The 14,782-nt window shown below is 18.2% G+C and overlaps 5 protein-coding genes across 5 annotated transcripts in view; 3 read left to right on the top strand and 2 right to left on the bottom strand.

Moving 5' to 3' along the window:
- Nucleotides 1–179: 179 nt before the first annotated feature.
- Nucleotides 180–1,997, top strand: PGAL8A_00249700 (conserved Plasmodium protein, unknown function; the record flags this gene model as incomplete). The annotated part of the gene is made up of 1 exon (XM_028671238.1): nt 180–1,997. One exon carries the CDS (start codon nt 180–182, stop codon nt 1,995–1,997), a length of 1,818 nt encoding a protein of 605 aa, XP_028527910.1.
- Nucleotides 1,998–3,562: 1,565 nt separating this feature from the next.
- PGAL8A_00249600 (conserved Plasmodium protein, unknown function) lies at nt 3,563–6,224 on the top strand (the record flags this gene model as incomplete). Its single annotated transcript, XM_028671237.1, has 3 exons — nt 3,563–3,675; nt 3,832–4,044; nt 4,163–6,224. 3 exons carry the CDS (start codon nt 3,563–3,565, stop codon nt 6,222–6,224), a joined length of 2,388 nt encoding a protein of 795 aa, XP_028527909.1.
- A 772-nt stretch (nt 6,225–6,996) lies between these two features.
- Nucleotides 6,997–8,916, bottom strand: PGAL8A_00249500 (conserved Plasmodium protein, unknown function; the record flags this gene model as incomplete). Its single annotated transcript, XM_028671236.1, has 1 exon — nt 6,997–8,916. The coding sequence occupies one exon, from the start codon at nt 8,914–8,916 to the stop codon at nt 6,997–6,999; it is 1,920 nt and encodes a 639-aa protein (XP_028527908.1).
- A 1,112-nt stretch (nt 8,917–10,028) lies between these two features.
- PGAL8A_00249400 (conserved Plasmodium protein, unknown function) lies at nt 10,029–12,496 on the top strand (the record flags this gene model as incomplete). The annotated part of the gene is made up of 8 exons (XM_028671235.1): nt 10,029–10,557; nt 10,914–11,047; nt 11,171–11,239; nt 11,328–11,405; nt 11,538–11,651; nt 11,781–11,862; nt 11,988–12,146; nt 12,255–12,496. 8 exons carry the CDS (start codon nt 10,029–10,031, stop codon nt 12,494–12,496), a joined length of 1,407 nt encoding a protein of 468 aa, XP_028527907.1.
- Nucleotides 12,497–13,269: 773 nt separating this feature from the next.
- PGAL8A_00249300 (elongation factor 1-gamma, putative) overlaps nt 13,270–14,782 on the bottom strand; it is a gene marked incomplete at both ends in the record, with an annotated part of 1,577 nt that continues 64 nt past the window's right edge. Inside the window, one exon of the mRNA XM_028671234.1 lies at nt 13,270–14,460. Coding sequence (XP_028527906.1) covers nt 13,270–14,460 — 1,191 coding nt within the window. The remainder of the gene's footprint in view (nt 14,461–14,782) is intronic.

Below are 14,782 nucleotides of genomic sequence, written 5' to 3'. Positions count from 1 at the left end.
ATATATATATGTGAAACGAAAAATGATTAAGATGACATTATTATAAAATGAAAAAAAAAAAATTACATACAAACTTACATTAAAGCAAATGTATATACATAGAAAGGGAGTAATGCTATGTTATAACAAAAAAAAAAAAAAAAAAATAAATAAAATAAATAAATAAATAAATAATTATAATGGATAAATTTGGGAAAAAGGAATATATCTGTACTCCTAATAAACAAATTGAAAGTATTAATTTTATTAAAAAAAAGGAATATAGTAATTTAATTACAACCTTTAAAAAAGGAATTGAGAAATTTAATAAAGATATATTGATAAAAAAAGAAAAAAAGGAAATATTAAATATGATACCACTTATTTGCGAACAATCATGCGAATTAAAAAAAATAAAAAATAATATTTATCATAATGAAATTTCTGACCATAATGACTTATTCAAGACTCCTCACAAAAAAGAAAGTGGCTTCGTAGAAAATTTAAATTGTATAAAAAATTTTAGCTGTAAAAAAAGAATTCGCACTCCATGTAATTTTGAAAAAACAAATATTATACATTATGAAGAAAATGCAAAAAATATATCAGTTTATAGTACCCCAAAGAGGTATAAAAAACGGGTTAATGAAAAAAAGGATGATATTATTTTGACTTCAAAAAACAAAAAAAAAAAATCTTTATATGAGGAATTGGAATATCTGCATACTCCTTTAAGAGAAAAAAATAAATATAATTTTGAAAAAATTAATAAAAATATTGGAGAAAAGTGGATAATGAATGAATCAAATATGCATGATTTACCGGAAAATATAAAAAATGAGTATGTATCTTATTTATGTAGTCCGTTAAAAAGAAGTGAAAGATTAATAAAGACAAAAATAAACAAAATGCTTAATGAAAATGTAGAAATTTTAAAACAAGAAAAACTTGAAAATAATAATGATGTAAGTAATAATAATATTACAGATAAAAATAATTGTGATATAAATGAAATTCACTGTGATTTTAAACCTGAAGAAGAAGAAAAATGTTGGGATGAATTTTACACACAAAGTGTAGACAAAATAAAGCCATTTACTGGAATAACTACTGAATTGGCTGTTAGTGTAATAACAGAATTATTAAAATCAAAAATTAAAAAAATTAAAATTGACAATAAAGAGTTTCTTTCTCCAATAAGTGAAAATGATACAATAATGGAGATTGGCCATGGAAATCATCCTTTAGCAGTTCAAATGTTTGAAAAGTGGGGGACAGTTGGAAGATACATTGGTGTAGAATTTAGCGGTGAAGCAAGTAGAGAAGCTTTGAAATGCAAAAAATTGAAAAATTTATTATTAAAAAGAAAAGTAGAATTTATAAAAGTGTTAAGCATGAATTATTATAAGGAAGATTTTTTAAATGGTATTGTTATTGAATCTAACATATCTCCAGCAAATACACAAACAAATTTTATTAAATTATACACTTTTAAATATATTTTTGCTAAAAGTACACTAGATTATATCACATGTAGAATGGATAATATTGGTAATAGTTGCAATTGGGAAGAAGATCTTCAAATTTCACCAAGCGTAGTTGAAATGTTTAATAGTCTATCAGACTCTTTACACAATTGCAAAAATAGTAAAAATAATTCATATATAATTTTTATTGAACCAAACAACTCTTCTAAATTTAGAGATCACATTTTAACCATATTTAAAGTTATTTATACTGCTACTTTCAAATATAATAGTTCAGCAAAATATTTAAGACTATTTAAAATTATAAATTATAATAAAGCTTGTGGTTACATGATAGAAAAAAGAAATGAAATATATCAAAATTTTGAGGAATTAAGACAAGAATTTTTAAAATTAATTTTAAAATCGTCATTTACTAAAAATATAGATGAAGTTGATTGGTTTTTGCCTACACGCGAGCCAAAAAAATGGGTTAGCAACTTACCAGATGATATTGAATATTTAGTAAAATTAGACAAAAATTGTCTCTAATATTTATATAACACTATTTACAGTAAAAATAGTTGTGTTCTCAACAAATTTACAAACACAAGCATTTTTTAAATGAAATGCTTCAATATAGATATTATTAAAAGAATTTGTTTACAAAGATTAACTAAGAAAGTATTATTTCTGAACAAAATTGTTAGCAAAATCATAATTCAAATATATATTTAGGTAATAAAACATCGATTTAATAAATAACTTATTTTAATTACGAATTTTTATGCACAAAAAAATTTTAGGTAATTTAAATTATAAAAATAGTCTTATTTATTATAGACTTTTTTTTTTTTTTTTTTTTTTTTAAATTATGATATTATTTTTTTAAAGAATTATATATATACATTTCTATATGTATAATATATTTTATATATATATAAATATTTTTTGTATCTTTAGTATTATATTTTGAATAAAATTTAAAAAAATATTTTTAACATTTTTTCTTTTTTTTTGTAATAACAACTTATATAAAAATAAATAAATATATATATATATATATACATAAAAAAATAAATAAAAATAATAAAACTATAAACCTTATAAATTTATAATGCATCGGAATAGTAATATTATCTCCCTATAGCAAAATAATATTTCCTGTTAAGGTTTCTATCTCATTTAAATTTAATGAATATGATAACCCATAATAATACTTTTTCATAAAGTATAAAAAAAAAAAAAAGACGATGAAATATTTAAAAAAGATTCAATGATTATTCATAATAACTCTGAAAATTTATGTGTTATGTGTGTCATCTACTAATGTAAAATTAAATAAATGTATATTCAACTATTTGACAATGTTAAGAAAAGAAAATAGAATTAAAATACATTTTTATATAAATAAACATAATATGAAATAATTATATATTTTTATTAAATAATATAAAATAATTATTCTTAATATATATTTATAATTTTTTAAGAAATGTTATTTACTTATATAACAAAAATATTACCATGGTTAATATATAATAACGTTATTACATGTACATATTTTTAATTTTTATTTTTTGTCATAAATATTATGAACATATATTTAAAGATATATAAAATTTATATCTTTATATAATTTTATTTTTTAACAAATAATTTTTCCTGTGTATTTTTCTTAAGGGATATGTTTTTAAGGATTAAATAACTTTTAAGATGATCTAATTTATTATATATATCTTATGTGTTATTTTTTTTTTTTTTTTTTTTTTTTTTTTTATCTGACAACTTCATATGTTTTTAAGTAAAAAGGAACAATTTTTTTTTCATTATGTTTATGTATTATAAACTTTATTAAAATATGAAATAATTATTTTTACTTTTTGTTTGAAAATGTATTTCACATTTGAATGACTTTACACAAGATAAATGTTTATAAATAAGAAAAAAAAAAAAATGTTTTTTGTTAAATATATATATATATATAAATATATGTTAATACAAAAAAACATTTCAAGATAAAGTAAGGTTAAAAAGAATATGTTATGGATATAATTTCAGAAAATAATTTAAAGAAATTATTGAATATATTGTTTTTTTAGTTATAAAAATTTATGATGCTATTTAATTACACTAAAATAATTTATAAAAATGTCTTGATTATTTTTTTATACATACTTTTTTATGAGTCGTACTATTGTGGAAAAGAAATATCTAATTGGAACTATAGGTATAAAAAGAAAGAAGTATTAAAATAGTAATTTAAAATAACAAAGGGTTAAATATAAATATATATATACATATATATATATATATAAAGATAAAGAGAAATAGAACAAAATAACACATTAAAAACGTAATTTCTTAAATTTTTATTTTTAATTAGGTTAATACCTTTTAGTATTAATTCAAAACAAAAAAATTTTTTTTATTTTATTAAAAGTAATTCAAATGAATTAGTAAACAAAAAAAAGTTTAAATCAAAGTTGATAAATATAAAAGAAAAAAAAAAAAGACTGTTTACTACAAACATAACCAATCTTCATGATAACAATATTCCTGAAGAATATATTAAGAATAATATACCTCCTGAACCAATGTACGAATATATAAGCTAAAAAAATATTTTAATTTTTTTTTTTTTTTTTTTCATACTAAAATGATAAATAAATTAATAAACATATTTTCAATTTTTTTTTTTTTTTTTTATTATTAAGATACCCGTATATTACCGTACCTGATAACTTATATACAAAAGAGAAAAATAAAGATAAAAAAGATGAAGAAAAATATCCTGACTTAAGAAAAATGACCTTTGAGGAATTCAAGAAGTGGAATGATAATGAAATAAAAAAAGTAAAACAATTACCAGATCCGACAATTGTTGATTTTATAGAGGATATAAAATATGAAAAATATATCCATCCATCTCTAATTAAATATGTTGATAAAAAAAATCAAAGATATATGCTTTATTCTTTAGATAAAAAAATTAATAAAACTAATCAAAAGGCTACATTAAATTGTTTTAATGAAAATGATCTTGATAATGATTTAACTGAATATGATTGTGCTTTTAAAGGTATTGGACCGTGGCCATCAACAGACGAATTAAAAAAACATGACGATATTTTTGAATTTGATAAAACTGATTTAGAAATGGAATATAATATAACTTATTGTAAATCAAATTATCGTGAATATAAAGAAAAAAATATTAATAAAAAAATTAGTAATATAGAAAAAGAAAGTTTAAATAAAGACAATACATATTTAGATAATGTGGAAAATGATAATAGTATTAATTCTGAAGGAGAATTTATTGATGATATAGAAGATAGTGAACATGATTTATCAGACAATATAAAAGAAAATTTAACAGATCAGAATAAAAATGTAAGTAAAAGTATTCCAAATAAATCAAGCATATCTGAGATAAGAAAATTATATTATAAAAAAGAAGTAAAAACAATTAAAGAGGCAAAAGAAGAAATAATAAAATGGGATGAAAGAAAAAAACATTCTAGGAAGAAATGGAATTTAACAAATGAAGAAATAAACCTGTTACCAAAACATTATAAGGAATTATATTTTGAAAAACATAAAGAATATGAAAAACAAAAAAAAGATTTATGGAGAAAATGGCATGAAAATTCAGTAGGGGAACAAGTTTTACTTGATTTAAGTGAATTACATCATTCAGAAAATGATAATAATGAAAAAATAGATATTGAAAAAAATAACACAAAAGAAGAAAGTGACATAGAAACAAATTTTGAAAATGATTCAGAAATTAAACTTCAAAATTTTAGATTATTAGAAAATAATGTTTTATATAGTAAAGTAAAATCACCCATTGAAAATATCTTATATGAATGGGATGATCCTCTTAATTGTAAATGGAGAAAAAGAGCTGAAGAAGTAATAAGAGATGTAATTATGTATGATTATCCATTTAAAGAATTACGAAGACCATCAAATTTAGATTTATATGATGTTACTTGGTATGCTGGAAAACTAGACATCTTTGTTACTACAGAAGAAGAAAAAAATTATAAAATTTCCTTATTTGATTTAAAACAATTAGTTAAAAAAATTGCTGAAAGATTAAAAGAATTAGAGATTGACGAAGAAATTTTTATTTTGCCATTTTTTGAATTAGTTGTTTCATCACTCCCAAGCAAAAATATATTAGTATGTAGAAGAGATTGGAATAATAATATAGGAAAAGATGTTACTGTTTTTTTTAAAGACAATATTTTTCAACCAGTTGATGGAATTTTATTAGGATCTCCTAGTGCTTTTCATCTAATCATTAATAGATATGATGAACAAATAGAAAATTTTATAATAAATGATATTGATAAAATTATTCTAAAAGATACAAAGGATAATATAGGTGAAAATTTCATGTTAAGAGCTGGAATAAATACAAAGGAGAAAGTAGGAAATGAAAAAGATAAGGATGATAATGTAGATATGAATATAAAAAAAGAGTTAAGAGAAATAGATGAAGAAAATAAAGATAGTGAATTCATTAAAGAAGATAATAAAGAAATAGAAGATTTAGAATTTAACGAAATAAATAAATTAAAGAATATAAATAAATCGTTGAAAGATATAAATGATAATGAAATTAAAAATATTAATAATATAGATGATGATAATAATGACTTAGTAAATTCATTTATTGATGATGAAGAAGCAGATGATGATGATAATGATGATGAAATAGATGCATACGATAACGAATTTGATGATTATATGCCAGATGAATAAATATATTTTCAATTAAAAAATGTGTAAAAAAAAAAAGAAAATAGAAAAAAATTACTATATATTTTTAACTTTTTTCCATGTAAGAGCTTCATTCATCATATATTTAATCAATTGTTTATTTTTTCTTTTATGGATATAAAAAGTATTTTTGTATTGTACTTTTCAAATTGTCTATTTTTATATAAAAAATATTTTGGCTTAAAAAAAAAAAAAAATAAAAATAAATTCCAGAATGATTTAGGTTTCTATTAATTATATATATGTATATACATTATTTTGCTTGATGCCAACTTAATAATAATATATATATATATCTAACATTTAATACTAACTAAATTTTAATATTTATATAAAGAAGCAAAAAAATGTATGTAAATTTTATTTTTTATTAGATTTTTAAAGAATTAAAAAAATTAACAATAAAAAAAAAAAAAAAATAAAGACATAATCTTAAAGAAGAAGAGATATGATAAATTTAATTAAAAAATTTTAACAATACATAAATATAAAAATATATGCATTAAAAATCTTATTCACTTTGTAAGAGTTGAAATGATAAGAAACAAATTAATAAATTGAAGTATTAAAAAATATAGAATAAAATAAAAAAAATTTATTAAAATATAAATCTAGAAAACAAAATGATAATAGAAAAATTAACAAAAAGTAGAACAAAATATATGAATTAAAATAATTTACGTAAAAATGTTTTATAAATATTCCTTATAATGGACATTTTTTTTTCTTTTTTTTTTTTTTTTTGAATGAGTAATTATAAAATATAATTGAAAGGTGGCTTAATATTTTTTATTACTTCGTCAATTTTATTAAGAAATATAACTGCATTTTTTATTTGGTAAAATGATTTAATGTTTTTATAATATTCAGTATACAGAAACGAGAAATATTTTAAATTTTTAAAATAATAGTTAAAAAATTGGTCATAAAATAATTCAATACTTTTTTGTGATATAATTTCGTTCGTAAAGTTATATGTTAAGAGATTTCGCAAAAACACAAGATTTTCAAATGAATTTAAATTAAATATTTTAAAATTTTTATATATTAAGATATAATAAATATTATTATAATGAATAAAATCTTCATACTCCCAATGATCTATATATATCTTCATCATTTTTTTATTTTCTATTAATTCAAATAGTTCGTTTCTTTTATCAAATATATTTCTTATTTCGTTTTTAATTATTCTCCATATTTTATTATTTTCAACAATGTCATTTTTTATAAAATAATTTACATTAATTTCTGGATAAATATTTAAATTATTTTTTTTTAAATAAATATTGTTTTCACTAAGTGATAATGCGTAATTTTTTATTTGATTTATTTTTTCATCATCATCAAAAAAACAAAATGTAGTTACACTATTTGATATATTATAATTTTTATCTTCATTAATATTTAACAAATCTGAGAATTTAAAATTCTCTAATGAGAATTTAATATTGTTACTATTATCTTGTTTTTGTGAATTGTTATCTTTTTGTTTATAATATGGATATACAGATGATGAAAAATACTTAGATAAAATTGTTTGAATTGAGAAAGGTAATGAAGCTATATATAAAGATTTTGACTTATTTATTTCTTCATTTTTATGATAATAATTTTTCATGAATGTATTCATTTGATTTTGTAGTTCTAAATATATATTATTATAATTATTTATATCGTAAAAAATTAATATTACATTTTTATACTTTTTCTCATATTCATTCAAATTATATAATGATAATAATGGCAAGATATAACTTGATATTTTGGAGTCATTATTTGGTGTTGAATTTATTAATAATACGTCATCAGGTATTTTTATATTTTCATAAATATAATTTTTTGAATAAATGTTTTCTATTTGATTTTCTGTATCATTATTATTCTCCCCTATATTCTTATAAGTGTTTCTAAATAATTCATTTAAATGAGAAAAAATATTAATAACTTCACACTTATAACTATTTGAACAAATTATAAAAAAATTTTCATTTTTTTTAATTGAATTAACGAGTAAATTTTCATACATAATTGAGATTAATATTTTTTTTTTCCCTAACTCTTTCTCCCCTATAACACAAACTTTTTGACCATAATTTATTTTATTAAAAAAATCAATTAATAATATATCACTATATAATTGCTTTTTTATAACTTTTTTGTATATTTCTTTCCTATTGGAATTAAATATATTTAACTTACTATTTTTTTGAAATAAGTAATCTACATATTCAAAAGGAGTATATATGTTTTTTTTATTTACATCCGTAAGCTTCTTATTTGTATTTTTTTCTTCTTGTTCATTTATTTTTCCAATAACAATATTGTTTTTATTAATTTGTAATACTACTCCATATATATAATTATCTAATTTAATAATATCTCCAATCTTTTTATCTTTATTATTTTCATTTGTTATTAATATTTCTTCGTTTTTTTCATTTTTTTTTTTGTAAACAGGATATTGCTTAAATACGCTATTTAATTCTTCTTCATATAAGTTTTTGTTACATTCTTTTAAATGGCTCTCTTCTCTAGATGTAAGAATATATCTTTTATTAAACCTATAAAAATTACCTGAAATAGTTTTTATATTATAATAATTTTTCTTTGAAATATATAATATGGAGAAAATATTATTCCACTTTAAAAATGGCTTTTTTATCAACATCATAATGTTAACATTAATAAAGATATTAGATAATTATAAGAATAAAAATTTATTATATATACAAATTAATATATATTAATAATAAAATGTTTTTTAAGTAAGAAATAACAACATAATATTATTTTTTAAAATTATATTAAAATGCTTTATGCTAAATATATTAAAAAAATTTCATAACAATATTCTAAAAAAAAAAAAAAAAAAAAAATCTACGCAAAAATATTTGAATTTAATGTAAATTTATTACCTTCATAATGCTCCTTTTATTTTTGTTTTTTTTCTTTAAAAAATTTTTATTTTAACAAAGGTCATATTATTTAAATTCTTTTTAATTTCATCTATTAAATCAATTTAAGTCGCATATATTAAGTAAAACTTTTTGTTAAATCTTTTCAAAATATACAAATTAAATTTGTTATATATCTAAAAAAAAGAAAATATAGTAAAATATATATATAGATATTCATAAATACATTTATATGCCTAATCATATGATTTATACCTTTATATATTAAATGATTTTCCACTTTAATATATATAACAAAATAGAGACAATAAATATATAAAATAATAATTCTAATCAATAAAAATTAACTATTTTAAATTTTATATTCACGACGATATAATAATAATATTTAATATATATTCTATTATTTATAAAAAATAAAAAAAAAAAAAAAAACCATCGTCTTTTTTCTTTTTTTTTTTTTTTTATTTATTATTCTGATTCATATATTAGTAGAATTCAAACAAAATGATTTGTAAATTAATTTTATGATTAATTTCCTTTTTTCTAAAAAAAATAAACAGATGATATTAAAGTTTTAAGTATATACTATCTTAAGGTTTTTTTTTTTTTTTTTTTTATTTTATTTTCTTTTATTTCATAGTAATATTAAGTTATCATTTTAAAATTTATAACTTTTTTTTTTCAATATAATAATCTATAAAACAAATAAAACTTTACTAAAAGAAAAATTAAAAGGTTAAAAAAGCTTTTCTAAAAAAATCGAGTAGTTTTTCTATTTATTTTTATAAGCATCAAACAAAAAGAAAAATGTGATTTAATTGTGAAGATTACTAAAATAAAAAAAAAAAAAAAAAAAAATTATACAATGAATGCTGACGTAAAAAAACTAACTTCTGTTGAGAATGAATATTTAGAAAAATGTGGAAAGAAAAGAAGACAAAAGACAATAATAGATGAAATAGAATTTAATAATGATACAAATAAAGAAGTTAAAAATATCACAAATATTATGGATAAAATAGATAATAAATACCAAATAAAAAATGAAAATGAAATAAATCATTCATATCAAATTAAGGATATCAAACAGATAAGTAGTGAAAAAAGCAATAATAATGATAATAATGAATATGAAGAAATAAAAAGTTCTATAAAAATAAATGAAGAAGAATCGGAAGATGACTATGATACATTAGAAGTTATACGACAACTCAGTTCAATTCATATTGAATCTGACAATGACAATGATAAGGAAAAAAAAGCTTATAACAAAAAAGAAAATAAGAATATAAAAATCAAAAAAAATAAAAATAACAAAAATAAAAGAAGTTCTCTTATTTTTGATATATCAGAAATAGAATGCGTTGAAGATGCTGTAATATATGATGAATCAAGTAAACTTTTTTTTTTTAAGTTATTAAAATACAAGCTTGATATTATCTCAATAGTCATATTTTATATTCTTATTTAAAGAAAATAATATAAATGATTTTAACATAGAATAAGTTTACTTTTAAAAAAATACAGAAAAAAAAATAAGAATAGTAGCTTTTTATTTTAACAGTAGTAAATAATATATGTAATAAATATATATTAAAATAAATAAAGATAAAATGAAATAAAGCAATGTAATGTAAGTAAAAAAGGAAAATAATATTTTCCTTCTTCTATACTCTAATATAGTAAATGGAACATTTTTTTTTTTTTTTTTTTTTTTATATTATTTTGTTTTATTTTTTTTTTTAAAAAGAGGATACTATTTTTCCAGATTTAAAAGAATTGTTTTCTGAGTATAATGTAAAATATTTCTTTAATAAGTTAGAAACAGTAGAAGTAAAATGGAGTAATAAAATGAAATTATGTGCCGGCATATGTATATTTAAGGTTTAATATCTTTCATAGTTGTAAATATTTAAAAATAATTCATCTATTATTTGATATTTTAAAATATAAGTGATATTCATATATATAATTTTTTTTTTAATTTTTTATTATTAATATTTAAAGAAATCAGGTTATTGTTGCATTCGTTTATCTCTTCCTCTTCTAAAACTAAGAAAAATAAAGGAATATAGAGTAATTATCTTTCTTTTTTCTTTTATTTTTTATTTCATTAAATAATATTTTTATATAATTATATATATATATATATCTATTTTTATAGGAGACATTACTTCATGAAATGATTCATGCTTTCTTATTTTTAACTAGAAAGAATTCTATACATGATGGACATGGACCTGTATTGTAGATTATTCTCATTATATATATATATATATATATATATATATATATATATATTTTTTTTTTTTTTTTTTTTTTTTTTTTTTAAATATTAAAAATATAATAAATATAATTTGTTTTACTTAAAAAGGAATTTAAAAAACATATGTATAGAATAAATAAAGCAACTGGATTATCCATTACTATATATCACAGTTTTCATGATGAAGTTAATTTTTATAGAAATCACATATGGAGATGCACTGTTAAAAATGAAATTAATACAAATATAAAAGATAAAATAAATAATTTTATGAACAAATTGTGTATTGTATAACTTTATTTTCTATTTATTTTATTATTATTATTTTTTTTTTTTTCAATTAAAAAAAAGGGAGTTTGTAGAACTTATCCTCCTCATTTTGGTTACGTTAGGAGATCTATGAATAGACCACCTAGTTCTAAAGAAAAATGGTGTAAGAGAAAATTTTTTTTTTTTTTTTTTAAAAAACATATGTAATTTAATTAAAACGTCAAAATATATTATGTGAAAACACAAAGCTAAAAATAAAAATATATATTTTTCTTAACATACATTAAGGGAGGAGGCACTCTTTATATTGTGGTGGACATTTTGTTAAAATAAATGAAAAGAAATCAACTACGAATGAAAAATCAGGAGATATGAATAAAAAAGGGGATTTCAAGATTCGATTAGAAAATATATTAGATAAGAAAACGAATAACAAAAAAGATAATGGTAGTATTATATATTTTTTCCATTTTCCTATTGTTATATTTAATATTCTTTTCTTTTCTTTTCTTTCTTTCTTTTTTTTTTTTCTTTTTTGTAATTTAAAAATAAAAGTTGAATTTGAAAAAAGAGACGATAACATGGAAGAAGATATGATAAATGATGAAATTATTATTTTAGATTCTCCAGATGATCTTAAAGAAAAGAAACCTAATGAAGAAATTGATATAATTGATTTGATTAAAAATTTATTTAGTGATAATAAAGAGAAAATATTATCATTTCCTGATATTACAGTTGATTATCATAAAGCATTTAAAAGTCAAAAATATTTTGAAATAGATTCAGATAATTAAATAAAATACTATATTTAGTTAATGAATATAATTGTATTTTTATAGAATTATTTTTTTTCTGTTTAGTATTTATTGAATCTATTATTTCATTTTATTTTATTTTATTTTTTTTTATTATATAATATTATTAAGTTTATTTCACTTATTAAAAATATTAAAATATGAAATCTCCTTTTTTTTTTTTATATATATACATTTTAAATTTTATTATATCTTCAAATAATTCTAACAAATGAAAAAAAAAAAAAAAATAAAGTATCAATTTTTATTATTAATTTAAGTACATTATATAAAAAAAGTATGTGTTGGATGAAAGGAGATTTTTAATTTATTTCTTTATAGTATTTTTCTAATATTTTTTTTTACATTTAAAAATTTTTTTTTTTTTCTCAATAATAATCAGATTAGTACTTAAATTCATTTCAATTAAAAAAAAAAAAAAGTTATGATTACAAAATTGTAGCAAATAATAAAAAAAAATTATATTAAAATAAGAAAACTTATATCAACACTTCATTTTTTAATTTATAAGTATTTATTTCAAAAAAATATATGTAAGGTATTAAATGATATATATATATATATTAGAAAAAAATTTATATTTTATATAAATATAATTTATAATTATATATATTATCATTATACATATTATAACAAAAATATTATGTATTAATTTTCTAAAACTATTCTATAAAAAGAGAATTTTTTTTTTATTGTAGAAGAATGTTCATTTCTAGTATTAATTTTTCTATTTATATTTATTTTCCTTATAATTATTTCCATACTTTTCTGTCTACCACTGGTCTATTGTTTATTGTTTCTTTAGAACACCAGTAATCTTCTACTAATTTTCTATCATCATTATTGTTTATATTTAATTTAGTGAATATATGATACTCAAAAGATGGATGATCTTTCATTTCAAATGGAATATCTACGCCTCTAAATAACCAAACTCCTTCAATATCATAAGATTTATTTTCACCTAAAACAGTTACAACAGCAAATGAGTATTTCGAAAAATTATTTTCTAACCTTTGTAAAAATCCACCAGCCATATTACAAGCTACAAAAGAAATTTGACATTCATCTTCTAATTTATCATATTTCATATAATATAATGACCAACCATTATTATCAAAAGTTTTCCAGAAATGTGGCATAGCATTATTAAGTAAATCTTTTTCATTACTAAATTTATATTTCCAATCATCCAAAGAAAATGTAGATGGTGGTAATAAATCTAATGGATTAACTTTTTTTGGTTTTTTTTCAGTAAGCTCATCATCCAATAATTGATCTTCATCATCACTATTTTTTTTCTTTTTATCAATAGGTTTTGTTTCAACTTTTTTATTTTTTTCTTGAGGCTTTTTAACAGTAGAATCTGAAAACACATATTTAAATTGTTTTTGATTAGATACGGTTTCAAATAGCCTATTTAAATTTTTATACTTTTTAAGAAAACTAACATCTAATTTTTCTGATTTCAAAGCAAACATTATGATAACGCATATGAATAAGTCAGCAAGAGTAATATAATTACCAACCATAAATTGATTTAATAATAAATGATTATTTAAGCAATTAAAAGAATCTTTTATATGATTTAATGATTTTTCACAAGATTTATTAGTTACATAGCAACATATTGGTATTTCCAATTCGTATGTATTAAAATCAATCCACATATTTACTTGTGCTTCTTCAAAAACTCCCTGTCCTAATAAGTTATGTTCTCTTCTTAAATTGCATAAATATTTACAAATAGCATTACTTTCAAATAAGGATCCATTAGAAGTTAACAAAACTGGCAATCTTCCTAATGGAGAATATCTTAAAAATTCCTCACTTTTATCATCTTTTCCTAAAGTAAACTGAGGTATATTTAATTTTAAATTACAAAAAGAGGCAACAACTTGAACTTTTAGAGATCTTATGTCATTCTTTGGTGCTAATAATTTCTAAAAATGAAAAAAAAAAAAAAATACATATATAAGTTAACTATAATGTTTTATTTTAATTAAAATATACTTATTAACTTCTTATAAATATAAAGGCACTAATATATGAATATAATACATCTATAATAATTATTATATAAATATAATACAAATGTATAAATAAAAAAAAAACATACGTATATATATAATTCAAAAATTTCCATATTTTATTTTATATTCTTCATTTATCTTTTTTTTTTTTTTTTTTTTTTTTTTTTAATTTTGTTATTAAAGAAATTTTTTTTTTTTTTTTAATAAAAATTAAAGAATATTAAAATATATA

This window comes from Plasmodium gallinaceum (assembly GCF_900005855.1).
Source record: "Plasmodium gallinaceum strain 8A genome assembly, contig: PGAL8A_v1_76, whole genome shotgun sequence".
Lineage (NCBI taxonomy): Eukaryota > Apicomplexa > Aconoidasida > Haemosporida > Plasmodiidae > Plasmodium > Plasmodium gallinaceum.
The sequence above is the reverse complement of the archived record's forward strand: the minus strand, read 5'-3'. Positions and strand labels throughout refer to the sequence as shown.